The 27,019-nt window shown below is 38.8% G+C and overlaps 1 protein-coding gene across 4 annotated transcripts in view; it reads left to right on the forward strand.

Annotated features, from left to right (window-relative positions):
- The window catches only part of RASA3 (RAS p21 protein activator 3), a 138,268-nt gene that overhangs the window by 26,747 nt on the left and 84,502 nt on the right, over nucleotides 1-27,019 (forward strand). For all 4 annotated transcript variants that reach the window (XR_010883994.1, XM_067295465.1, XM_067295471.1 and 1 more), the window contains exons 2-3: nucleotides 14,118-14,235; nucleotides 25,328-25,431. Coding sequence is in view for 3 of the 4 variants with exons in the window: in XM_067295465.1 (XP_067151566.1) it covers nucleotides 14,118-14,235; nucleotides 25,328-25,431 (222 nt within the window). In the remaining variant the exon portion in view is untranslated. The remainder of the gene's footprint in view (nucleotides 1-14,117; nucleotides 14,236-25,327; nucleotides 25,432-27,019) is intronic.

Genomic DNA, 27,019 nt, shown 5'->3' on the forward strand with positions numbered 1-27,019 from the left:
AATTAAAAAAAAAAAAAAGTAGTAATAACAAGAATTATTGGTACTGATGGCCTCTTCTCATGCTACTTGAATCAGATTTGAAAAAGTATTTGGGACAGAAATTATCCCTGCAGAATTCTCTGTCCCTGGAAATGTTTGGTGGAGCTGAGGCCTGGTGGGAGTTTCAAACAATGTTAGAACAGGGGCAGAGTTTCCAGTCCCTGTTGAGAGAGATGTTATATGAAGGCTTGTGAGGTTCTTCATCTTGATATCAGAAGAGATTTTAGGGTTGATAGTTCATTCTGAGCAAGAGCAGTTTGGAAGACTAGCTATGCCTATAGAAAATGTGAGCTGAATAAATCGAAGGTGGGAAGACATTGGAGGAAATATACATTTTGCAGCTGTAAACACTTAACCTGGGTGCTGACTTGAGCTGGCTAGGCTCCCTCTCTGGCCAATGGAAAGAGAGAGGGACTCCTTCAAATTCTAATTCAGAAAACTGGAGTTATATTCCTGCTCTGAATCCTCTTTCACAGAAGCCTGTGTGAACTGTAGAGGCGCTGCAGAGATGCTAATACAGGTACCTAAATTGTGGGTAAAGTTGAATCCTATGACTATCTTCAGGAGCAATGTCTGTTTTGTGCCTGGAAAGATCGTAAGGGTTGTGACAAGGTGGAGGATTGGAAGTTGCCAAAATACATGGTCAAAAACACTGTGATAGGAAAGATAAATTCATGTTTCTCATTAAACTTTGATTCTGGCTCTTTTGAACAGCATTATTTTCCATCTTGTGAGTTGTTAACACTGTTTTGATAAGAAAATGCTCATGAAATGGGCAAAGGTGCAAACTAGTGGGGTAGAAAATGAGATTATGTGTAGAACATTCAAACAGTGGTTCTTTTGTGTAGCTTTTCCTGCTGTTCTTGTTCTGCCTCCAGTTTTCAGTTGACTTTTACAGATATCAGACACTTACCACCATTATAAGTATTAATTCAGATTATTAGTTTTCCTTTCATTCTCTGTGTGAGACAGATCCGAGTAGTGTCTAAACAGGCATATTAAAAATTCAACTTTGGATGAACTTTGTGGGTGTGGATGAGCAGTTCTTAAGGAATGCCCAGCTTCCAAATATCATTGGCAGTTTTGAAAAACGTTTGGCCTCTGGGTGAGTGCCTAGGAACTCTGCTTCTTCAGGGTTGCTTTTTGAATCTCGCTCCCATTTCTATAGGAATAACGACTGAAAAAAACCCAAAACCTTTGCTTCTTTGAAGTTCATTTGCCCCTACTGTGAACTATTTATTGGTTTCCTCTGGAAAACAGCATAACCCTGTATTTTGGCAATTACTACTTTGGTGCAGAGATGAGTATGTTGGGTCAAAGTTTTCGCTGATATAAATTAGCTTGTATACTGTGAGTTGGGGATCTGGGGGGTTGGACTAGATGATCTCCAGAGGTCCCTTCCAACCTCAACCGCTCTGTGATTCTGTGATCTGACCCACTGACATCAGGTCATGCATATCTACCACAGGCAAATGAATCCTTAGATATTCTTTCCAGCACATGAATTTCATGTACTTGAAGGAAGTAAATGAAGCTCCCAGCTGCCACCACTCAGGAGAAAAGAAACTTAGTGTGGAGTTGTTTTTGTATTTTTTGTTTGTTTGTTTTGCTTGACCATGGTCAGTCAGTCTCATATACTGCCCTAGATTTGTGGGTGGAACTTTATAGCTCATTTTTATAGCATGAAAGTAATCAGGTACTCTGTCAGCTTACAACTCTGACATTCTCAAAGACAAAAGTTTAAGTCTATTCTTATGTGTATGTTTTAGCTTTGAGTGGACTTCAACACAGTGAAGCTTGGACACTGTTGCGAAATTGCTCTATTACACTGTAAAACATAAGCAGAGAACCTTAGTAATACTTTTCAGTTTGCATGAAACAGAAAGAACCAAATTTAATATTTTTGATGTTCTTTTTTCTCCCTCCAGAATGAAAGTAGTCTCTATGGATCTAAAATTGTTTCCAGAAGTTTTTTCACTTTCTATATGGTGTATACAAGATAACTGTTCCTTTGTTATTCCACTGTCAGCAAGTTTGAAAATACTTTAGGATGCCCTAGAACTTCTCTTGCTAAAACACTGTTTCTGGCCATCACTGTGTTCTTCTAACATCATTGTCTTCCCTTCCTCCTTCTGAAGCAACTTCTGCTTGCTGTTTGTCTCAGGAAAGCTGCTTGGCAGGATGGAAATGTAGCTTGTCCAATAGAGCTCTGCTTGCTAGTTGAGTAGTCTAACTGCAATGAACTTTGTTAAAGGGCATCTAAAATGTTAGAATAGAAAATGTTGAACAAACTAGCAGGGAAAAAAGTATTCCTTACAAGAACCCAGGGAGAGCACTGATGGTTTAAAAAAAAAAAAAAAAAAAGATGTTAAAGTGTTACAACTGGCAAAATCCAACATTTGAAAGGGAGATTCCTATTCTCTCACATTTTTCCAAATGGATAGAGAAATATGTTTATTGCATGTATCCTTGTGTATGTGTTTGTCAGCTTAGAAAAAGTTAAGGTAATGTTTGAGTGCTTTAAAGTTGGTGGCTGGTTGATCCTGAACTGGGAATAAGCAGTGGACAGATACTGTTGATGAAGTTTTGAGAGCAGACCTGCTGACCCGTAGGGAGTACAGCAACTAACATAGCACAGTTCAGAGCTAGAGCTCCTTCATCCTGAAGAGTTACAGGACTCGGTTTGGAATATGTTTTTCCTCAATAGACAATGCAAACCATTTAGGAATAAATTAGTTTGTAATTGTGACAAATTCTTTTTGGTTTGGTATTGTTTGACCATGTAAGTCACAAGTGTATTTCAATCTCTTGTGGTCTCTTCATTTTGAAATAGATAATTATTTAGCAGTTGTAAGAAATATCGTTTGAGCTGAAGATTAATGTAAAAGTAGAAGTCTATGATGTACACTGAACAAAATTCCTCAGTTGGCTCAGCAGAAAGCAGGAGTAGAGTTTTCATAGTGCATCAGCAGGACTGGTGTGCATACTTCTGGTTTTGATAAGATGTCTGTTGTTAGTACTTAAGTTCTAGGGTCTTCAGGTTGGCTTGCTTGGGGTTTTCTGAGGAGGTATCTTTAAAAGGATACATGAGGACCTACCCTAAGATTTCTCATTTGGGAAAAATAAATACCATGTAGCTTTCATAAAGAACATATAATAGAAGAGCCTGTGCTATGATCGCAATATGAGATTTTAAGTTCTAAGGTTTTAAAAATGGTGTATGTAAACAGTCGTCCTTATTCAAAGGTCTAATGCATGCGTATATCTATTGAATGGAAAGAATTTATTTCTAAGTTTTGCACAAGTTTTAGCAGAGCAGTTTTGACAACTATAGACTCATTCCCTTCCACCTCCAAACAATTTTCTCCAACTCAGTATGACTGGATTTTAAAGATAAATTCTTTTATTCCTCTTCTGAAAATTACTTAGAAGAAAATACTTCTTGAAAGCTGGAATCCGGTGGCCTTCTGAGCATTGAGATTAGTGACTTCAGCAGTCCGTTTTTTCTGTGTGAATCTAAGAAAACTATTTTGTTTAATTCTTAGTTATGTCACTGACTTCTCTTGTCATTCTGTATCATCTTCAAAGTTTATTGCTGTATTTAGCACCTTCTCTTCAAAGAGATTGAGGTGGTGGTGGCTTTCCCATGGTGTTATGGGGAGACTGGCAGAGTAATAGCAAGGGACTTCAGAAACTGAGATTCAGTACCCTGACTCCCATTCTTCTTGCCCTTATATATAGAAAGGGGAGACTGATGCCTAAATTTCAGATCGCTTTATGAAGTAGCAAAAGAGTCTGTGATGGATTTAATATTATTCGTTCTCATCTATACAGTACGTGCTTGTGATGTCTTTTGTATCTCATGTTGTAGCTGTCCCTTGCTTGTTGGATGCTGAGGATTAATTCTAATATCATTGTTTAAACTGATAAATACTTTTCTTTTCAGATGAGACTAAATACAGTTACTGTTGTGGAGCATCCTTTTCTATGACAAATTGGAATTTGAAAATAGTAAGGGTTTAGCTGAATGTTGTATATATTGTTCTTACAAGGCTGAATAGCATAGTCTGCTTTGTGAGAGAACTTTTAGCTTAGTCCATTTTTGAAGAGAAGGTATACCTCACTAAAATCATACCAAAATATATCAATTTTTCTTGAAGTATACTTAATAGTTGAGCTGCAAAAACACTTCTATCCTCTGAAAAGACAAAGTTTAAAAAAAATGAGCAGATAGAACCACAAAGAAATGCTTGCACTTTGGAGATAAGTTATTGCCTAAAGTTATGTCAGTATGCTTTATCTTCATACGAATCTGGCAGAAGGACTTTCTAGTCTGTCTCTCTACTGAGCCCCATTAGACCTACTGGAACTGTGTTGGTGGACTTGCAGAGTGACAAAGTGGAGGTGACATGTGCTGCATGGCAGAGCATTCAGAGGAAGTCCGCAAAGAGCAAATGTAGAAGAAAGTGGTAGCTGATATTGTCCCTTCCTTCCTACGCATCGGTGATTTTGTTTCTCTCTCCAACTGTTTTTTTATTTTCTAATTGAAAATTTCATTTCAGCAGTAAGTCAGAAATCCTGTGCTGATATGTTTTGTTTTTTTAAAAAAAGTCTACCTATCTACAGATATAGAGATATATAATCTCTGCTGAGCCTGCTGACATGGCAAATTGAATGTTTATGTTCTTGGTTAGCGACAGTCCAGTTCTATCAGTGCGTGGATGTTCTGTAACTGGCTGTTTTTAGAAATTCATGTGGCAAACTGTGTGGTAGCAATAGTTAAGGCAGCCTGAGCCTCTGACTCTAGAGGCTTTTTGTCCTCTTTCCCTTCACAGAGAAATCAGTAGGCCTGTAGATCAGCTGCAGTGTATCCTTGCTAATTTGCAGTCTTAGAGTTTAATCGCACAGTATTGCAAACTGGCAAGCAATCACTTTGTTATCAAGCTCAAATACTTCCAAACATATTAAAATGTAGTAAAGAGACAATAGACGCTATTGCTGTGTTTGTGTGATTAATGAGACTTCAAACTAGCAGCAAGAAATTAACAGCATCTATAGGAAATCTTTTTTGTGTGCTGTCAGTTGGTGTTGTCGGTGTACATCTGCACAATACAGGCTGTTCAACAGTGAAATAAGTCTTTCACTGAGATAATTTAAAATGGCTAGCGTGGAAAAGTCAGCTGTACATCATATAAGGCACCAAACTTAAGAATGAACAAGTGGGGTGTTTCACTTTACAGGAGCAAGTGCATTGTGAATGAAGGTCCAGTAAATAAAATTATATAAATATTGCGAATGATTTACATAATGTCCTGATCAGGAGTGTTCTGCCCAGCACAAAGGTGTTTTTACAATATAGCATTATCAACCGTCTAAGAAGATAACTAGGAAGTTCTGAATTTTCTTGAATTAATGTTTTCAATTAAAAAAAACCCCTATTTATAAGCATGTAATCCGAGAACTGCATATGGCACACACTTTAAAATAAAGGGTTCCCTATTAAATTGTTCCTTAGTACATACAATGCTCCTCGTGTATTAAGGAATACACAAGGAGTGTGTGCACTAATAAAATGTCAAGACCATGTCAAGCTTGAAATAGTTGCAGTCTTGCCTGTTGTTGGGCTTAGGGAAACTACTGGTTATTCCAGGTTTGAAGGAGAATGTGTCTGGGTTTGGATACTTAAATGGAAAAAAGAATTTGACCTTCTTTTAGGAAAGTATCAGTTTCTTCTGTTTTGAAAAAAGGCTAAAGCAAAGCAACTCAGGGGAGGGCATTTCAAAGATTTCATTCCTTATGATGATTAATTTTGTAGTAGGAAGAGGTTTTGATATATGAAGGAAGATAGTCTTTACTCAGTTAATTCTTAAATTTTAGGTGGTTTTCAGGATTGCATTGAACTGCTGTGCTCTGAGTGAGCTTGCTTCTCAATAGTTGTGTTTGTTTTGGTTTTAAAACACTGTGGGGCCAAATGGCCAAACTGAGCTTGATCTGTATCTGATCCTGTGAAACTCTGGTTAGGGAAGGCATTTCTAAATAAGTAGTTCTAAAGCAAGAGCAATTATGGGTGACTGAATCATTAGAGAAAACAGTTACGGTTTCTTAAAATTACTGGTATGGCTTCAAGTTTTCGGCAATTACTCCTTTTGTGACTACTTTTTAATCTAAGTAAAATAAACATTAACAGATTCATATTTTTCATGTTAATGCTTTTAGGGTCACTTGTTATTAATGATACACATGATTAATGTCATACAAGAGAGGGGGCATTATTCCTTTTTTTTATTGCTTTCTTTTTTGCACACAATTGTAGCTCTTTGATCTACTTCAGAAACATGGGATGTACATAGATGGATTAAAATCCTTTTTTTTTTTTTGGTCATCTGGCTTTTGGGGTTTGTGTGTGAAAATATAAGTGAAGGCAGGTAAAATAGATATTTACTTTCACAGAAATTTGAGACCATTACAGTTGATCTTTAATGATGACCAGGGTCCTTACTGTAGAGGAAGTATGTAAATTATACTAGAGTACAGAAACTCCCAAAAGAGAGCAGTTGAAATGCTGTTGGGTTATGGTCACGTTTTGTTGGATGTTTGAAATCATTTGCTTGTATTTCCTGTCTCATACTGTTCTTCTAAAAATAGCTTAAGTTGCTCGCTGTTTGCCCAGCACAGTTCCATGATGGAATAGCAGTTTAAAGTTACTTCCTCTGAGCCACGCTGCCCCTCCTTCAGCCTTCATGCTCTCCCACATGGCCTCCCACAACAGATGTTCAGTGCCTTAAACTTTGCTGAGAGAAGATCTTTTATAACTTTAGGAAGCTGATTTAAAAAAAAAAAAAGAAAAAAAGAAAAACAACTGTGCAAGCCAAATGAAGGTCATAATTCAGAGGCACAGAACAACCTGTAGCCAATCCCTACATTACTGAAACTGCTAGGAAAAAAACTCAAGAGCTTCTAGCAAATGCAGCTGGGAAATCGCATGAGATGTGTTTCGATCTAAAATACCATTTTCAAAATACAAGCCAGGCTGAGAAGTAATAAATAGTGAGGTAACTTTACCATAGTATCAACATAGATAAAGAGGCAGTTTGGTTAATTCATCTATTTTTCTGCAGCGATACAAGAAAGTTGCATCAAAGGAACTTGGAACACTTACCCCAGCCTGCAAAGGGAAAACTTTGAATTCAAGTGAAAACAACCTGAGAGCATGTCTTTTCTGGCAGTATCCCACTTTAAAATGACCTCTTTGAAATGTCCTTTTACACAAAATGGCTTCAATCTTATTAGAAAGCAGCTGGACTGTACATTTTTGTTTGTTTTTGTAGGGTTAGGTTACCATCCTACAAAAATCTTGAGAGAGACTTGATTCCCCCAAGACCAAATCAAATCACCTTACAACTCTTGAGAGCAGCTCTCATGGAGCTTGCCGCATAGATTTCTCCGCTCCCCAACCCCGGGATTTCATTAGTGATAGTTGTGCCATGAACCCTTAATTATCTGATATCTTTACAACATCTTTTGAGCCTCATCAGTATGCATTGCCTCATGCAAAGAAAAGTAAGGATGTCAGCCTGGACCTTCTCATTGCTCCATGCGATGAGAATATACTCAGCCACTTCCCTCATACCCAGGAGAGTAAAGGTAAGATATTTGGCTGCTTTATGGACCTTCAGGGCTGCAAAAGGCTTGGAAATTGGTGCTGCAGGAGACCTGGGATGTCTGTTAAACACACATGGGGAAAAAGGGAGGAACTGGCTGTTCAGAGCAATAGGCCTGAGTCTGCTCACCAAGGTTCCTAACTGGTGGAGAGTAGGTTTTGATCATGAGAGAAAAGGGTAGTAGTACAGCTCTTCAGTGCCACACCTTGGTACAGTGCGTACTGAGGGAGTGGATGGTGCAAAAGGGGTTTTAATGGGTGCCCAAGGCTCCTGCTGCTAGATTGAAACTGCACTGTGAGTACAAGGCCTAAGTAGGTATAGGTAGTTTTTAGCAATGAGATGTCATCTGGTATAAGTACTGTGGTTGTCTTGAGTTTAGTGCCAAAGGATTGGGGGTTGATATTGCTTATTGCCCCTAAGACAAGAGGGTTTACATGTGATGCTCTTGTCTAAAGAGTTGTAATTAATGTAGCACAGTTTGTTTCCTCGCTGCTTATGTGCCAAAGCAGTAGTGGTACCGAGTTGTTCTGGGGTTGCTGTGGCCCAGTTCAATATCATTTTGCTGAGGAAATGATGCTTTCCCTGAGACTTCTAATCCAATAATCAATTCACTGTACTGCATGGAAAGGGGCTGGCAGGCAAGGGTTTACATTTAGAGTAGGTCATCTAAAAATTTCATTTTCCAGATGATCAAAATCTGTTCACAGATGGCTATTTTTGACCTGGTTTAGAAATCTCATGCAATCTGTCTCTTTATGAGGGTAAAGCTTGTGTGTGTGAGCATGCACACATAAATATCTAAAGTTAAAGCCAAAAGAGATTGTTAGACAAATAATATTTCTAACCACATCTGTTTCTAAACAAATCTGATTTTTTTAATATATCAACTTGCTTGATCAGATGTTTGTGAATTCCATGGTTTTATTTTATTTTCAGGCTGAGTGACCTATATAGATACATAGAGGGCACAGGAGAGGAAAGTTTTTGATACTCTGCATATATTGCCAAAAAAGCATATATTGGTTCTAAGTTATTATAAAAGTACACAGGAATACCACACTGTTTATTAACTTCATATTTGCACACTGGATAGACCAGTCTTTGAGACCTCAAATTTTATGATTTTTCTTTTTTTTGTTGTTGGTTTTTTTTCCTCCTTGGAAAGGCAAAAATGAATTGGAATTTCCCCCTTTGAGAGGTATGCAGTATACCTATGTATAGGAATTATATACAAATATAATTGTGTAGTCTGCTGTCAGACATTTATAATACAGACTTTCTTTTGTTATGTTAATTTTTGGTTATTGTTTTGGATTTTTGGTAATAAAAATAGGAGCCTATGTGAATGGAAGTTTTCCAACTGTGTCCATTTTAATATTAAAAGGAATTGTGTTTTCTCAATGTGTGTATTTTTCAATGTTTTTTGTTTAAAAAAAGAAGACTGAACTGCTTTCTCAACTTTCAGGCACCAGTGTTTGATCGGTGTAAGTTCACACATAGGCCCAAAAGTTAGTGTGCATCCAGGTATTTCTGCATGTTTTAATTGTCGTTGTGTGATATTATATATCACATTGTGTGATATTATGTATATATGTGTGATATTAAGGTTAACTGACATTAAGTAAGTATTTGTTACAAATTTGCTGACATCTTAATGTTTTACATACACACTCTGGGTTTAATGCTTGAGGAATTTTTTAAGCTTAAATTCTGATGGAGAACCAGATCTATGTCTGTACATTCATTTTCCTTCTTTTCTTTTGTTTTTTTGGCTGACTTGTGCATGTTGAAGCAATAATGCTTTTTAGGAAGAAAGAAAACCTGAAAGGTGTGCTTGAGATAAATTTTCAGATCCCAGCATCTTTAACATAATAGACAGCTTAGAGGAAAACAGGAGAAGCTTTACATTCTTGGCATACATCATTGCTGTGTTTTGTTCTTGACTTGCTTGCCTATGAGCTTGTTTGGAGAGAGTTTCCTGAGTATGGCAGAAAGAAAGTGAATCATTGCTGTTGATGGTTTGGATATGTGGCTCTTTTCAGATGTGTCTCTGTTTCTGTGCTTAAGTCTTTCTACTGACTCCCTGAAGTGAACTGCTGAGATATAGAAAGCTCAGATGCTTGGTGGTGTTTTTTTTCTTTTTGGACATAGTTTGGGGAATGATTCTCCCACACCTTCTTGATTAAAAATCAAATATATTGCTGCTAGAAGACAGCAAAATAAATTTGTTGGCACATAACAAAATTTTCCTTAATGAACATAGATTGGCGGATGCATTCTGATGGCCAAATACTTAGAAGCATAGGACCAGCAAATTTTATTCTGAAAGGTAGAAATAATGTCTCTCTCTCATGCATTCTCTACTCTACAGAAAATTGCACCTGGGGAAATACGTCAGAAGCAAAGACAACACAATGGCAAATATCTAAATTGAATTAAAAATACTAGATACCTGGAAACATTTAAGGTGGCAAAAAAAATACATACATATATACATACATACATACATACATACATATTTTTTAGTTTTCTTCCAAGCCTACAGAAAGGGCAGTTACTTTCTTTTTTTCACTAGTTATGCCCCCAAGCATCTGAGCTATGTTCATCTCTAGCATATTTGCAGCCCATTATATTCCCTGTGCCCAGCTTAAGCTAAGCCATCTGTGCTGCGTGGAAGTCCTCTTTGAAATTTCAATGGCACTGTATCAGTGGGAGAAGATAGCATGTCAGTGAGATACCCAGATTAGATAGTCTGTTTTTAAGGACCTGTCCACAATATCTAATGAGAGCTTTTCCATAACCAAAATAAGCTTTGCTAGGTTTAAGTGCATAGTGCGAAGTTAAGTGCATCACTCTGTTAAATTAGGACCATATACATTAGAAATGTACAATAGCAGGGATAGAAGAAAAAACTATTGCAGACATAAACCGATTATTCTACTTGCAGGGCTCTGAATGGCAGCCTTATGCTCCAAAAGGAAGTTGTCATATATTTTAAATTGTCAAGGTCTTATTAAGAAGCATTTTGTTTCCTGTTAACAAAAGTGGAAAACTGAAGGGTTTAAAGGTGAATGTATTGACCTTTTGTCAAATGCTCAAAAAGTCTCCAGCGTACTGGTACCTCACAAATATGAAGAGAGAGAATAAAGCTTCCTCTTGAAAATAAAATCAGTGAAGGTGCTTCTTCTATACAGATACGTTAACCTGTGGAATTCCTGCCCAAATGAATTCATCTCATCAGCTCTGGTAATTGAGAATACGGAAATGGTACACAGCTGGCTTTCAAGTATTTTGGTCCTTCTTTTATTTTTTTTTTCCTGTGTCAGTAGTTGCAGAACCAAGAAATACTGACTGAATTGTTCAGCTTCATTGTCAAAGCAGAACAGTTCCACAGAAGGAACGTTTTTTGTCTTGAAGGAATCTAAAGAGCAACTGAAGCTCTAACAGAGTGCATTTGTTGACATAAAATGTCTGGCTAGAGAGTTGCGTCTTTAGCTATGCTTGAAAGCTTGACAATTTTTTCTTCTCTAACTGCTCAGTGCTAGAAGAATCTAAACAGCCATTGGTTGCTGTTGGACTTGGGAAGAAACCATATTTTTTGTAAGCTCCTACTCAAGTCAGTAATGTGATTAGTATATGCGGTTGGTCAATCAATCCCTTGTTCTGGTCTCAGTGGTTTTTTTTCAGGGCCCTTTTCCAGCCTGAAGAAAGAAATTACTGTCAAATATCTTCTCTCTCTATCCTCTCTCTGTGCTCCATTTTCCAAAATTGTGGTGGTGGTGATCTTTAAGTTGCTTTGCAGTTTGTGTAGGTTGTCATTTCCTAGCAATACTGAATGGTGTTCTCCTTTTTACTGCTTTTGGATTTTAATACGGTTTTTCTTCTGTAATTCTTTTAACAAAGAGAAGTGAGCTTCAAATTACAGTTCTTACAGAGCACTCTGACATGATTATGTATTAACTTTAAACACTTGAGTATTGTCCTCATCAGAAACGTATTTGGAAATCAGGAGTGTAGAATCTGGAAGTAGTTTTATTTGTGTGTGTTTGTGTTGAAGTGGGAAGTGAAAGTGTGCAGAAAAAGGGAAATTGCAATTTTTTTTTCTTTAATTTTGAGCTTGGAAAGTTTTGACCAGTTCTCTTTTGGAAGAACTGCGAGAATAGTATGCCAGCCCCAGAGGGAGACTTCCTTATCTTCTAGTAATGCTCCCTATGGAGTCTGTGTCTGTCTGTCTGTCTGTCTGTCTCTCTCTCTCTCTGGAGCTGTACCCAGTCATCTGGAAAGAGGCTGGTCTCATGTGATTTTAAAGTGAGAATAGGTGAGAGGGATTTGGATGCTTAAGACTGGAGGAGAAGGGGCAAATTCCTACAACTTAGCCTGTACGAGGCTAGTAGGTTTGATTTCTAACTTGCTTGAACTCAGGCTAACAAGTGAAAGTTGGAGGTTTACCACAGCAAAATAGACTTTAAATGCAGTTTATATAAGCCACCAAGAATCTTCAATATATTTTTGGCTAGAGTTGCTGCAGTTAAACTATTGTTAACACTTCAGCTTAGTTTAAAGCCATCTTGGGCATGCTAATAGACATTGCAGTCGCACCTTTGAATTACAGTGGAGACAGTTTTTTTTAACATCATGTGTCTCACAACTCTGAACAAAGTGGGAAGAATGCTATCAAGTTGCATCAGCTGAGTTGTGAGCAAATTTATTAAAAAAAATTCTGAAGTGAGACCTAACTATGTGAAACATCATTTTTGACCACATTTCAATAGCTCTTTTTATGTTCTACAGTTAAATTTAGAAAACAAACGTGTGTGATCACCCATACCTAGACAGTTTGTGGGAAGTGTGGATATGTAGCACTTCTAAGGGCTGAAGTCAAGAGATGTCATGACATGAGTCAGTTAGCGAAAGTGTATCAACTGTATGCAAAAAAAGAGACCAGATGAGTGCAACACAGAAAGTCCCGTGTCCCTTTGTGCTCCTCTTTTAAAGCTGAGGATGCTAGCTGGCTTGATATTTTCTTGCTATAGTTCTGCAGTATTTTATACACATTGCATCAAATTGTTGCTGTTGAATGAATTTGGGGGGTGGGGAGGGTACATCTCCATTGAAGATGGGGTTGCAGGATGCAAGACGATTCTGTTAATAGTAAAGCTATTTGGGAGTTGGAGACTGGGAAAGGCATGTGTCTAGTACAGAGGTCTGATGAAAAGTTACATTTGCTTCTGTCATTTAGAGTTCCCTCCTCTGCTAGCAGACAAGCTGTGGTTCCCCTGGCCTGTGCTTTTGTCATCTTTTTTACCTTGTGTTTTTATCAGGAGAGAATGTTCTAGTTTCCAGGGTATCTAATTATCTCCTGGTACTGAAAAAGTGAAGGTAAATAAGACCACACGGCTTTTGGACTTTTATTTAGTCATTCTTTGAGAGTTTTAAGTTCTGTCCTTGGATTTGAAACACCTGCCAGGTGGTGCTAAGGTGCTTGAGTAAAGCCACAGGGAGCATTACCCAATTTCCTTTCTGAGAGTTTTGTTTCTGTCACTCTGCCAGGCAAATTTAGTTCTCAATTTTGGTTATTAATGGATAGGTAGAGGACAAAGCTGTGGTTTCGCTGTTGTTTCATACTCCTGTGTTTTGGTAGTCTTTTGGTTACCCTTAGTTCCTCAATCCTTTTTCCTTTTTTTCCTTCTTTCTTTCTTTCTTTTTTAAATATGGGATACATACGTGTTTCCTGTTGCATTTTAGAAGAATATTTGTTTGTTTCAAAATAAATAAATATGACTTACATGGTGCCTTTGTCCAGAGACTTTGGGGGGCTTCACAAGCACTGATTACCCCATCAGAGTGCTTCAAAGTCTAATGTGTGGTGTAAGGTTATTCACTGTATCCGAAGTGACTGTTTTCCGTCTTGGCATCTGCGAGAGTAGTAGAGCTGGGCATCGATCCTCATTTACTGTGCTCTAACAATGGCTTTGGGTAAAGTGAGTGGGATGTATGTGAAGGCTTTATTACCACATTGTATTATGTTCCTTGTATCTTATGTGAGGGGTGAGAATAACTTTCTAAATAAATAATTGGAATGAAGCAAATGCAGTTAAATTAGAGATAAAAAAAAATATATTGAACTGTTGCTGATGTTGACAGACAGACTTGCAATGGACTCAGCAAGGCTGTTAGCTGGGATATCTCTAAGGCATTGACTCCTTGCTACTGTCTAAACTCTGTGACTGTCAGGAGCTCCTGCCTTGGAAGCAGGATGCTGCTGCTAAGTTCAATAGACACATAACACTTGGGAAGAAAAATACATAGTACTTTGCGTTACTCATGTTGCTGGCCCTACATTAGTTGACAGTTGACTAATATATGGATAACTCCTTAATATGTAATCCTTTTGGTTTTTTTCTTTCTTGTCTTTAGGTGAAGCCAAAAATCTTCCTATGTATCCGGGGCCAAACAAGATGAGGGATTGCTACTGTACTGTAAACCTGGACCAGGAGGAGGTTTTCAGGACCAAAATAGTGGAGAAGTCATTATGGTAATAAATACATGTGTGCATGTGTTCTGCTAATAGCGCTCTAGACTACTTCTCTGCTTACTACAATGTTGGTGTTCCATGGATGCTTAGGGGAAGGAGAGAGGGAGGATGAACATAATCTTTTTTTCCAGTTTAAAGAACACTGTAGTGGGGAAAGAATCACTGTCACGATTGCTATCTGTATGTATGAGAAAACGTCTCCACCAAGGCAAGCCATATAAGCTATTCTCCAAAGAATTTACAGGCAGTACTCCTTTCTCTGTTGCAATACTTGTTTTGAATTTCCCTAAGCTTTCTAGTTCTCAGCTTAGAGCACCAAACTCCTTTTTGCAGCTCTCTATGCTTGGAATTTTGCATTGCTTTAGCTACCCTAATGGCTGGAGTTTGGGGTTTCTTTCTGTCATGGGACAGCAACTAAAAGGAGAGATCTGAACATGAAGATGCCTGTCTGATTATCTTGAATGATGGGTGTGAGATTGTAGTAGGCAAATGTAGAATGAAACAGGTACCAAAAGTTAGAACGCTTTGTCCTGGAAGTCCCCAAATGTCAAAAATATAAAGGGAACAGTGGAGATCAAGTATATATGTGTATACTCTGGCAAGGGAGGCTTTTTTGGAATTGAAGGGCAAGTAGCAAAGAGAAGTCAAGTTTATAACTTTTATCTTAAGATACAAAGTGGAAAGGAAGTGAGAGTTGAGTAGTACAGTTAGGAACTTGCTATTTGTCTTCTCTTCTTATTGCAAATAATTTACTTAGGGAAATAGTTCTATTCCCCCTCCCCCTGAAGTACTAAGCTCACTTAGTAGTGTGAGTCTGAGTAGCTTGAAGTGAGATTTATTCCCTTAAGTCACTTAATCTTCTCTCACATAATTTTTTTCCTTATTACTTGTTTTAAGTCTTTATCCCTTATCTTGTATTCTGATGTGGTACACTGAGAGTCCATAATGGAGACTTCTGGTTCTTAAAGTGTTTAGATCAGACAAACATAATTAGGGTAAGTGTTTTTTATGATGGTGTTAGCACTTGGCAGGAAAAAGAAAATCCCAAGGTTGATCTGTACAGTTTTTAAGAAAATTGACATGCCATGTCCATGAACCACTTGTTTCTCTAAAAGTGATTCTGTAACTGATTTGAATTTAGTCCTGAGTCAACTGTCTGTAGCCTTATTGCTCACAACTAAAAGTCACACAGTGGATTTTTTTGCTAGATGATCATTGAAGTGCTTCATGGGGGGAAGGGGGGTTTATCATCATAGTTGACGTCATTTCCTTGGACTAATCCACTTGCTTTCCTATTGAGAAAACAAACTTTTAGTAGTAGGACTAAGCAAGAAGTGTAACTTTTCCTTTGGGGAAAATTCTACCTGTCTTTAGATATCATTATTAAGCTGAAGAGGTACGCTGAGGCCGTGCAGAAATTAGAAGGTTTCTGTTTTCCTGTGGAGCTGGGTTCTTTTCATCATTTGAGGTGAATTCAGAGGAGAGCAACACATGATCAGAGCTCTGGAAAGCGTAGCTGATGAGGTTAAAAGAATTGGAGTTGTTTAGTCTAGAGAAAAGAGGGCTGAGAGGAGACATAATTATGTAAATACTTAAAATCAAGAGGAAGGAAATTGTTCTGTGTGTCCACTATGGATACTGCAAGTAATAACGGGCTTAAATTGCAGTGGGGAAGGAAGTTTGGCTAGGTTTGTTGTGAAGAAAAGCTTCCTACCATTAAAGATTCTGGAGCACTGTACTAGGTTGCCTTGGTGTTTTGCATGTTGATTGCTGAAGACTTTTGACAGGTTAGCTGTAACCAGTTCTGACCAAAAATGGGAATCCTTCTGCTTCAGAACAGTAGGCAGACCAGGTGACGTCTCAAAATCCCGTGCAGTCCAATGTTCCTTGATCTAAGGGATGACTAAAAACCATCTCTTTACTGAGAGAGGAAATGATGACTATGGAGTTTGTGTTTCCAGTGGTAGTCTGCCTTCTGCCTCTGTGAGCTTCTATTTGCAAGTTTAGTTATAGGAACAGTACTATTTTTGAAGAAATTGCTTCTTCGCAATCCCTGAATATCCACTTCTAGATATTGATATCAACTGAATTTTGCATTTATTCATATAGATGTTTTTCTATTCACGTCTGTTTCTCTTGCATCAAAAAAGCAGGTCGAAATTCCAAATCCATGAATGGAAAAGCTTAGGGATGTCTTTCCAGTCTCTTGGTAGGAATTGCTCTTGGCAAGGAACACTTGGGAGACTAGTTAATTTATAGTATGATTGTATTTAAATGTATTAAAACAAGTGCATAGACTTCCAGAGGGAGATATTTTTCAAATGATTTCAGATAGTGCTGTGGTAGCCTATTGTTTTTTGTAGTACTCCAATATAAGCGCATAGCTGAGGAGCCAGTCATGTTGTCACATTCTTTAATGCTTGTTTGTAAATCGATTCAACCCACATAGTAGCTGTGAATTATTGGGCAGGCAAGGCTTATGTACCCTAAGGCCCATGTACTTTGTATGCAACAGAGAAATATCTGCTTTCATGTGTAGAGTTTCTTTGCCAGCCACTCATCAAATAATAGTGAAGCACATATTGGGTCCCTTGTTCTGAGGTATCACTGCTGTGATATGTAATGTTGTCAGATAGGAGCTGGGACGTGAAGCTGGGCCAGCGTGTGACTGAAATCTCTTCCAGCTATCTGCATAAGGAGACTAATAATTAAAATCATGCTGAAACACTTCATCTTGTGTAGCTGGGAATTCAGTGAGTGTGTGTGTGTGGGGGGGGTGTTTGTTTTTTTGTTTACTCAGTTGAGCTTCATTGAACTAAAATTAGCCCCATTCTGTTAAGCATTGCAGAAATGCATATTTCCCAGGCAGACCTCCTCCTGCTGTAAAATTTAAATAGAGCTCACGAATGGAAGAAAGGAAGCAGTCGTCTCTCCCTCCCGGGGGACTTAGATGAATGACCTATTCTAGCTTGCTTGGGGTATCTGTTGCAGAGCCTCTGGACTCCGAGTCATGATCTCCTGTGTTTTATGCTGGGCCAGTGTAAGTTACCTCCCTGAGCTCTTCTGCAATACATTTTTATTTTAATATGCTGTGCCAGAGGCACAGGAAGACAGCTGAGAGTAGTGGTCTCTTAAATCACCCAAGCACAAATCATTTAGAGCTTTAAGAAATGAACCAACGTATCCTGTTTCCCAGACCAGTGCCTTTACCAAGGCTCTTTAGAGAATTTCTGTGAGCCTGATACCCTTTATCCAAGTTTGCCTCTTAAAAACTGAGAGCAGCCAGAATGGTGAACCTTAGTTCCTCTATTCAGCAGTCAGGTGAGATTCATAAATTACTGTCAGGAACTTCAGTTATTCCTGCCATCCAACCTCTGTTGGCTTCCATTAAATTGGGCGGCTGCATCAGTGCCTTGTGCTGGAAGATATTAAGGGCTGCTGTTAGGACAACTTAGTAGTGTCTGACTGAAACAAGTCATGGGTTATAGCATGGGCAGGTCTTTCTATGAAATCACAGAGTGATGCAGAAGTACTGTCGATGTTGGGGCAGTTCAGAGTCATCCGACTTCTCTGGGGATCTTTGGTGAAGTGCGATTAATGCATGGGCTGGTCAGAGCAAGCTCTCCAGGTTCCCAGGAAGAGAGTCTTTAATTCTCCAAGCAATACTGTTTTCATGAGCTCCTTGGCACGAGCTTTTAGTAAATTCTGAAAAGGTCACATGCAAGTCATAAGATGAGGGAGAGGGCAGTTAGAGCCAGGATTTAATACACTTCTCTGTTTTTTAATTATTGTTCAATATTTATATTACCATCATACAAAAGGCAGTGAATAGGATTGGATCCATTCCATATAACCTAGCAAAGATGTAATGCAAAGTGGTTCATGTGTTTTATGTCCTAAGGAATGTGTGAGAATATATATTTTTTAAATGCATAGATCTACAACTTTTCTGTAGTTCTGAGCTGCAAGCGGTGAACTGTCTTGCTTAGACAGCCTGGCAAGAATTTTGCTGGTTCATTTTCTTTGTTGAACCAGTCATTTAGCTTCCCTTACGGGTAGCTTCAGACTTTAGGCTCCACTATCCAGGGCTTGTTCCTAGCTACAGTTCTTCCCTGAGGATAAACTTTCTTGGTTTGTTGGCATTAAGACTGACTTTGCCATTGCTGTTTGCATCAAATGTTTCCATTCACTTAAAGGGCAATGTCAGCTGCAACAGGAAATCAAGGCAGCTTCTCAAATCATAGGTGAAGAATGGAAGGAATGTGACATCTCTAAATTTGTTTCGAGGATATGAATAAAGGCAAAAAGTGTCATACATTGAGAATCAAATGGCTGACAGCCTGTGCTTTAGAGACATGAGCCAAACACCTTGAGTCCATGATTATTTAGTTCTTCACTATTTCACTGGAGAATTTTTCACATGCTAAACATAGCTATCAAAGCCTGAATGAAACAGAAAATGAAGCCAGTGGCACTTTCCCCACCCCCCCAGTCTCTTTTTTCCTTAGTCTCCAGTGAAGGAAAGAGCGAGAACTACAAGTCTGCAGTGTGCTTTTGAGTGTAGAGTGAAACGTGCTGCAAATTCATAAAGCTGTGTTCTCTTTAACAGGAGGCTGTTGTGTCTTTGTTTTAGTATTAGATCTGGTAATAAATTCAGTCAGCAGCTCTCATAACCTGCTCTAAATAATTCTACTGCAATATTTAAATGTTGTTATTTTTTAATTCGAGGCACACTTGAACACTTTACTTTCCTCTGTTTGGAGTTCATGGCTGCTTGGCTAGACTTCTCTCGTGTTCTGATAACATCTTGGACACAGGCCACTTCTCAAATCTTAAGCACATAGTTGTTTCCCTTAGTTGGAGTGTTGCCAAAACTAGCTGTTGTATCGGAGTTAGCTCCATTAGCTGCTTCCATGTTCTTATGTTGCCAGCCCGCCTCCTTGAGATACCAGCCTTCCCCAGGCCTCAAAGTGGATGCTGTAGCATGAGCTCTGCAGCTTCCCTCCGGCTCGCTCCCAGCTCACTCCTTGGTGCCCTGTCTGCTGCTGGGGCCTGCCATCTCCTGCGCTGGAGATGCATCTACCCAGAGCTTTAATTCCTTCAATGCTGAAACATCCCAAGCCTTTAAGGGAAAGGGCTAAGATGGGCATGGGTGAGACTTCAGGCTGCTCAAGGATGTTACTGAGAGCAAGGAGTGCATGGTTGCATGGTGAAGTAATACAGCTGGGAAGGGTGCCAGGAAGGGAAGCAAGGCTTAATGGAAGGAGAAGAATAAAGTGAGCCTTGAGACACAGGGCGGGGTTTATGAATGAGGGCGTTTATCCATACTGAAAGCCACCCATGTGAGTAACAACTGTTGGTGTTGTAGACTGCTTTAAGCTATTAAAAAAAAAAAAAAAAAGAGAGAGAGAGAGAGTAAACGCAGCTGTAATATGACTTCTCCTGTTGTTGGTGTGTGTCATCTTACAGAATATTTTGGGAGGTGACCAGGGGCCAAATGGCTGCTGCTTAACGTTATCATAATCCCTGTAAGCCTCATTGAGCCAAACTAGCAACTGTCAAGTGAGGATGATGACTATAGCTAGTGTGTCTGTCTCTCTTCCGAGTTTAGGATAGAGAACACGCGTAGTGCATTATTTCTTCCTCTGTGTGGTAGAGGTGGTTGTGGCTATAATGCAGCACTGCCCATCTGGGTGTCTCTGCACAAGGACACGAGGAAAATTTTGCTTGGGCAGAGTGGATATCTGGGAGATCTGCACTCTAACAATGGCATAAGTGGTATGTTTGGATTTAGATGTTGCCTTGTGTGCCATATGCTTCCTGCTGCATGTACTCTGCCAAATCGGTGCTTCAAATATAATAATAGGTATTTTTAAGAAGTTGTGTAAGAAAGCTAGCATGACATCTGCCAACTTTGGCTCTTGCAGGGCCTCACTTGCCTGTCGTCTTGTAGCTCTGTTGTGTCTAGTAGGAGACTGAAGTGTGTTCAGTTTTTATTTGGCTTGCTTGAACTGCTTTGAATAATCCTTCCCTTCTCTTTCCCTCTCCCTTACATACGCTGCAAAGCATAGTTAAAAAATTTATCAGCCAAGTAGTAGAACAAATAGTGATAGAAACAAACAAGTGTACTCTTTTGTATACAGTCTGATTTTTACTTCCAGCTCACACTGTGATGTGAACTCTGGTTTTCAGTTCATGCAACAGGATATATCCAGTATTTCTAAACGTTTTAGAATAGTCAGAGGATGTGGAGTTGTTTGTGGCATGTTAATAGTCCTTACTTCCAAGCACAAAAGCGGTTTAAAAAAAATCTATACACAAAGAGTTTTGGTTTGAGGGGTTTCATTATTATTCATCATGCAACTCTCTCACTTCATCCACTGAAGTTCTAATGCCAAAATAAAAACAAAACTGCTTTTGCAAATCCTCAAGTATTGAGAAACAAGCACAAGGTTTTGCAGCATAGCCTTAACCGAAGAAATGTTTTTATTCTGAGATTTGCTTTATGAAGTCTCTTCCTCTCAGTTTTACTGTTTGTGATGATTTCAATACATATCTAAGCATATGGAATTAAAGTTGCCTCCGGAGTTTAGTAAAACATGTAAAAGCAAATAAATTTTGCACCTCTTTTAGGGAGGGGAAAAAGTCCCCATTCATCACACTTGAAAATTGGTATTTGGGACTCTGTTCCTTATTTGCTTTCATTTCACTTGATTAATACAGTAATTTGTTTCTCTTCTCCTTCCCTCTCTTCTCCTGAAAACATATCCATTGCCAAAAAAATTGTTAGAAGAGATTCAGAAATGGGCATCTTAAATGCGAAGTGCTGTAAGTTGGATAGTTATACGTGAATGAAACAATACTTTGCTTTTGATTTCCTGGTGTTCCTGTTCGCTTGAGCATTTAGAACAAGTAAGGGTTTTTTTTGGTGCAGGGAGAATGGTCCTAAAGTTTCAAATCCATTGCACTGTGTTCTTTACACTTCTACTTGACCACGTCTTTATTTATTTATTTTTAACAAAGCTTTATGACTCTTCTGTCATGACAACTGTGGAAGTTTCTTAGGGAAAGTGTCGTCCTGAGGAAAGATCAGTTAGTGTATGCCTGTGTGTTAGAGGCTGCGTAAAAGCTGTGCAAGAAGAGAGCCCCGTACTGCCTGAAGAGAGGACTGCTGAAGTAGAGCTCCCCTCCTGCGGAGCCTGGCAGGGTGCTGCCTGTGCACCAGAAAGGAGAGGATGGGAGGGCCTGGGGACCAGAAGGCTACTGAGCCAGGCCTTTCCTATGTGCCTGAAAACGTGGAGCAAGGCTTTAAAAATTGCTAAGAATCTTTTTCTGCACCCTCTACCCTGTCAGGACAGTAATAGAGACTGACTTAGAAAGAAGCCCTATTTCATAACTAAATAGTGACTAATGCCTACCCTGCCATTCTTCTCATCGCTATAACAGGAAAACTAAAAAGAAATTAGTGAAATTGGACTAAGTTCAGTATTCTTAAGCTGAGTTTGAAACGGCTTCTAAATGAGGCTTGGAAGGAGGCTAATTTGTTTTTGCAGTGGAGGCTTGTTCCACTGTTTTCTGTCCTTGTAAAATCCTATTTTCAACAGTTCTGTTCCACCGCTTGCTTGAAATCTGAAAGAAACTGAAATAACAACAGCACTGGTCTTGTGTATGGCCTTCATTTGTGACCATATTGATGCTCAACCTACACTGTAATGTTGGGGAGGGAGAGACAGGGACAGACAGACATGGACCCTCTTTGTTTCTCCTCGTCTTTGAATGTTTAAAATTTCTCCTCAGTGTCGGACTAATCTACAATGAAAACTTAAATCAAAACTTGAAAGTTGAATCTGAAAGATTCATTGAATTATCAGCTGGGCTGGTTTTCATATTTGTTTTGGAGGATTTTGTCAGACTCCTGAGGGCTGTGTAGGCAGATGCTGCTGCTTTTTATTAATTGCTATGTCAAAATAAAAGTGCTCACTGAAGCCATTGGACCAATTTTGGCTTTTGGGATAGAGGGGACAGGGAGGGAGGAAGGAATTTATTTATTCTTTTGGAAAAAAGATTCTGGAGCCCTGGGGCTCATGCTCAAAATCAGTTAGCTTGGGAAATAAATCATGGGGTGACTGCTGCGACCTCTTGCTCTTCAGGTCTGGGAGGGAGACAAAGCAAGCACTGTTTGGAGGAGATAGATGGAGGATAAGCACACAATTTAAGTGGAAGCTCAAAGCATTTGCCTGGCCACTTTTGATTCTCTCAGAAAGAAGATACTGTTTCTGCAGAGCTATGCAAGATTTGGGGGAGGGGGTCAGGCTACCCTTAATGTGTTTTTTCCTTACAGTTAAAACTTTGCTGTTTAATTGTCCTGTGGGGAGTGAACGCACTTGTGTTGGAAATCTGCTTGCTTTTATAAATGAGGAATACAGTGTGATTCAGGGGTGTTACCTGAGTGACATAAGCTTGTGAATCTACAGGGGCTACAAGATCTTGGGGTGAAAGAGGGGAAATGCTGAACAAAGTGCTGAACAAAGGTTTTATTCTACAGGCAGCACCCTGTGAAAAGCACCAGCCAGTGGGGGCTGCTAAGCCTTGTGCCTAAAAGTAATGACAGCATCTGGTCCTTGCATGGCTCGCTCTGCCTCCACTGCATTACTATTAATAAATTTCTTTCTGATACTGTATATTGGACTAGAAACTTCCTCTTGTCCAGTCTGCTTTTCAGAATGTCCTGTGTTTCACTGTGGTACAGTCTTGGTTATCTCCTGCTCCCAACCACTGCTGGTGATACTGATTAATAGAGGACTCGCCAAAGGAGCCAGTCGTCGTCTCTTCCCTGCTATTTCTCCCAGAACCAGCTGAGCTAAATAAAAGTGTGCTCAGTACAACCTTCACTTGTATTTTCATTGCTTTTCAACTTCCAGTTTATTGAAGCTTCTGTAGTGTTCTTCATAGAGAAATGGGTATATAATCTACTATTCATCAAATATCATTTCATTCCAAGGTCATTAGTGAGTGAATTCATCTGTCATGTTCTTCCCGAAGAAAGCACAATTTTATGGCTGAATAGAGTATTTGAGCTTTTGGAAAGATGCAAGTGTTTTGCATGTAGACTACACTAAATGTTTGGACAGTGATTAGGCATTTGTATAGCCCCACTGGGTTAAGCCTCGGTGAAAACTTGCACCCAGTGATGTGCACAGAACAAGGCACTTGGGGCTGCCAGCGGACCATGGCTGCTGGGACAGCCATACTACTCTCGATTTGGTAGAAGCTTATTCTACCAAAGAATTCAGGTATTTTGTATCTGAAGCTGTGGGTGTTGCATTCCTGCTTCCAAATAAAACCTAGAATGGGATAAAGATGACGCAACTGAGAGTACTGAATTAGAGGTGGTAGCTAAGGATGAATGTAGCAGTCAAACCAATTACCATTTCCAGTTGCTACCTTTTTTTCCCCTGTTTTCATTGTAGGGATGGTTGAATGGGTCACACATTGGTTGCTAAATTGCCATGATTTACAGCTGGATGCATTCAAGTTTAAGGAATGGGACTCTGTTTCAGTGGTGGAAGTTTAACCTGTGGGTGTGCCTTGGGCTTCATTGTTCATCCAATACGTGTTGTTCCACGTAGCTGGTGGGGTAGTGACGTAAAAATGTTTTTCCTGCATTTTGAGTGATGTCTCTGGATTTAATGAAATTACTCAGTGTGGCATATTCTCTTTGAGTACAGTGTTTAGTGTTGAGCCAATATGCAGTGCCTGTATGTTTTGAGTGAGATTTGCTAGCTAGCTGTTGAGGGCATACAGGAATCTTTTGGGAGTGTATTTTTACTGTAGGCAGAAATATAAAGCAAAAGTATACAGTGATCTAAAATACCTATGCTGTGGTATCCTGAGAGAAGCCAAGGGAGTGGCCTCTACTGACAAAATGCATGAAAAATTGAAAGTTAATGCAAGGAACTATTAATAACTGTTGGATATGTAATTTTCTAGCATAAAAAGCCTTCAATAATGATTAAAGCTATAGCACAATTCCATCTCCCAGTTTTGTGCTTAGCCAAGACGATAGAGAGGCCTGTGTTTAAAAGGGGAAGAAAAAACCTCCTGGCTTTCTGCCTGTTAATTAGAATTAGAGATTTATTTTTAAGTCTATATCTGCAGTGCTTGCTGTACTCCTCCATATGACTCAAATTGCATCCATCCATTTAGATCTACTGAAGCATGGACTCATGCACATGCGGTGAAAAATCTGTGGTAAAATGACAGACCTGTCAATGAACAAATAATGTTGATAGATGCTTATAGTTCTTAGGTGTGATTCCTTAACCATATAATTGGATAGAGAGAAACTGTTAGGAGTCTGAGAGGTTTTCCATTTAAATTGCTAGGATTCAGAGAAAGCCACCTAAGTCTCTAAAGAGCTTTTCGTGCTGAGAATAGTGGTTTGTTTTTTTTTTAATGGTCTTACTGTAAAAGAACTTTATTCTAGGGAATTCCAGCAAGCAGAAATAGAGACATGCAGTGCTATCGGATAACAAGCATCATGCCAGCTCCAAGGCTTAGTTACTATCAATTGTCTGAATCTGACTTTAATTTAGAAACTTTGGAAGGGATGAGAAAGGAGGCAATGGCTGTAGGCATTTTATTTTAAATAAAGGAAACCCTTTAAAAAATATATGTATGCAACGATTCCCTGCTGTATTTGCTCATCCTGCTTATCTGTGTGCTCTTGTGGTCTCTGTTACAAGGTCTTCTGTAAGCAGGGGTCTCTCCTGCCTGTTCAAGGCACTGTACGCCAGCAAGTAATAGTGTCTCTGCCATTTTTGTTTAGGGACTCTTGTTTTTCCAAATAAAAAGAAGCATCTGTTCCTTCTTGCATGTTAGGAAATCTTGTTTTGTGGCCATGTAAGGAAGCTGGGGAGAGTCGAAGTGGAAGAGCACTTGAAGGGGCTTCTTTGTGGGAGGGAGAGACCAGTGCAGTCCAGAGTGATGTTCTGGGTGTGAAGTGTAAGCACACTTTTTCCTCCAGGGTACCAACACTAATTTCTCTCTTTCTTTGTGTGTGTATGTGTATGTTGTTTTTTTTTTCACCCAGCCCCTTCTATGGAGAAGACTTTTACTGTGAAATTCCTCGGACCTTTCGTCATCTGTCATTTTATATTTTTGATAGAGATGTTTTTCGAAGGGATTCCATCATAGGTATGTGTTCATAAATTATTATTTTCTTTATAGCTTATAATATAAAGCTTTATAGCTTGGATTTTGACTGTTAGACCATGTATAGCCTTACAAGTGGAGGTCTTGATCTGATAGATGACAGTGATAAATGATGCCCAGTGCTTTCCTTTTTTGTCAAATGAGTTAGTGACTACAGTATTACATGTTATAAAGAATGTTAGGAGATAAATGCTGGTTGTTTTGGGGGCAAATGCAGATTGCAATTTAATCGAAATAGGCAGTATAGCGGTGTCCAGATGTTGGTGGTATCATTTACTGTTGCATTTTTTTAATGTAAGGTCTTTAGTTTTGGAGTATTCCAGGGCTCATTAGAGTAATCCAGTATCATTAAAACCCAGCTACCTTAACGGCCTGCACAGTTATAGTTACTCGTCACAGGTACCCACAGTACAGTGATGAAAGAAAAATTTTATAAAGAGCATCAGAGCAAGCTGTTACTTGCAGAACAGTTCTGTGAGACTTTTAGTGCCTGTTTGAGATGGACAAAAATTCAGCTTTTCCAGATATTGCTTGCCAGGCATTTCACATGCAGCAAACTGCATGACACTCAATTTATCCCTAGGGATAAGAAGCTTATTCAACTCAAGTTATCATAGAGGAGAACAGTTTCAATTTTAAGGCATTTTATTCTGGCATTTAAGGTTCCTGAAACCATATCAATTTTGAGGACTGATATAATATATATTTTTATACATATATGTGTGTGTATACATATTATTTATAAAAATATATATTTTTTTCTATTGTACTTGATTGCTTTGTGTTAGTGGTCTTGTTTTGTTTGGATTTTTTTTTTTTTTAGTTTTTCATCTCTTAATTTAAATAAGGCATGTATGACTCTCACTTTTAAAATTCCAATATGGAATGGCTGCAGCTCTCAGTGAGGTGTGTATATTTTGACGGAGCTTGTGGTGAGGAAGCTGTTTGATGTTGAGCAATAGTTTATATAATGCTGTAAAAAGCTTTGCTACAGCCACAGAATTGTCGTGTTGATCTCTTCACATATATCTTTTCATTACTCTAGTTTATCATGCAGTTAGTGTCTTTTCTCTTTAATTCTTGCTTTGTGATTTACATATGAGCTGAGAAACTGGATCATTCTCTTTATGGCCCTAACCCAGCTCATCTGGGTGCAGAATCTAGCATTTTTGTTGTTGCTATTTTTGATTTAAAAAAAAAAAAAAAAAAAGGACCTAGGTGGCCATGGATGTGCTTTTGAGAATTTGGTAGGAATCTTAGCTTTGAGTTCTTCTTTTTGTGGATTTTGCATTTAATGTTACGGTGAGAATTTGACTTCTGGTTAGATATGCTTCACTGGGTCAGGGCTTGTGAAACTTCATCCAAAACCCAGTAAAGTTACTGGAAACTGTTTGTGTTAAACTTCATTGAACAAATCTTTAACAAGAAATTGTCTGTTTTATTTAATGTGTTAATCTGCTGTCAGAAACTCTATTCCTTTAAGGTGCATCAGCTTTAAATTGAGGTTCTCTCTTAGCTGTGTGTCTTCATACATGTATGTCCATTTAAAACAAGTAGGTATATGTTTCCA

This window comes from Apteryx mantelli, chromosome 1, assembly GCF_036417845.1.
Source record: "Apteryx mantelli isolate bAptMan1 chromosome 1, bAptMan1.hap1, whole genome shotgun sequence".
Classification (NCBI taxonomy): domain Eukaryota; kingdom Metazoa; phylum Chordata; class Aves; order Apterygiformes; family Apterygidae; genus Apteryx; species Apteryx mantelli.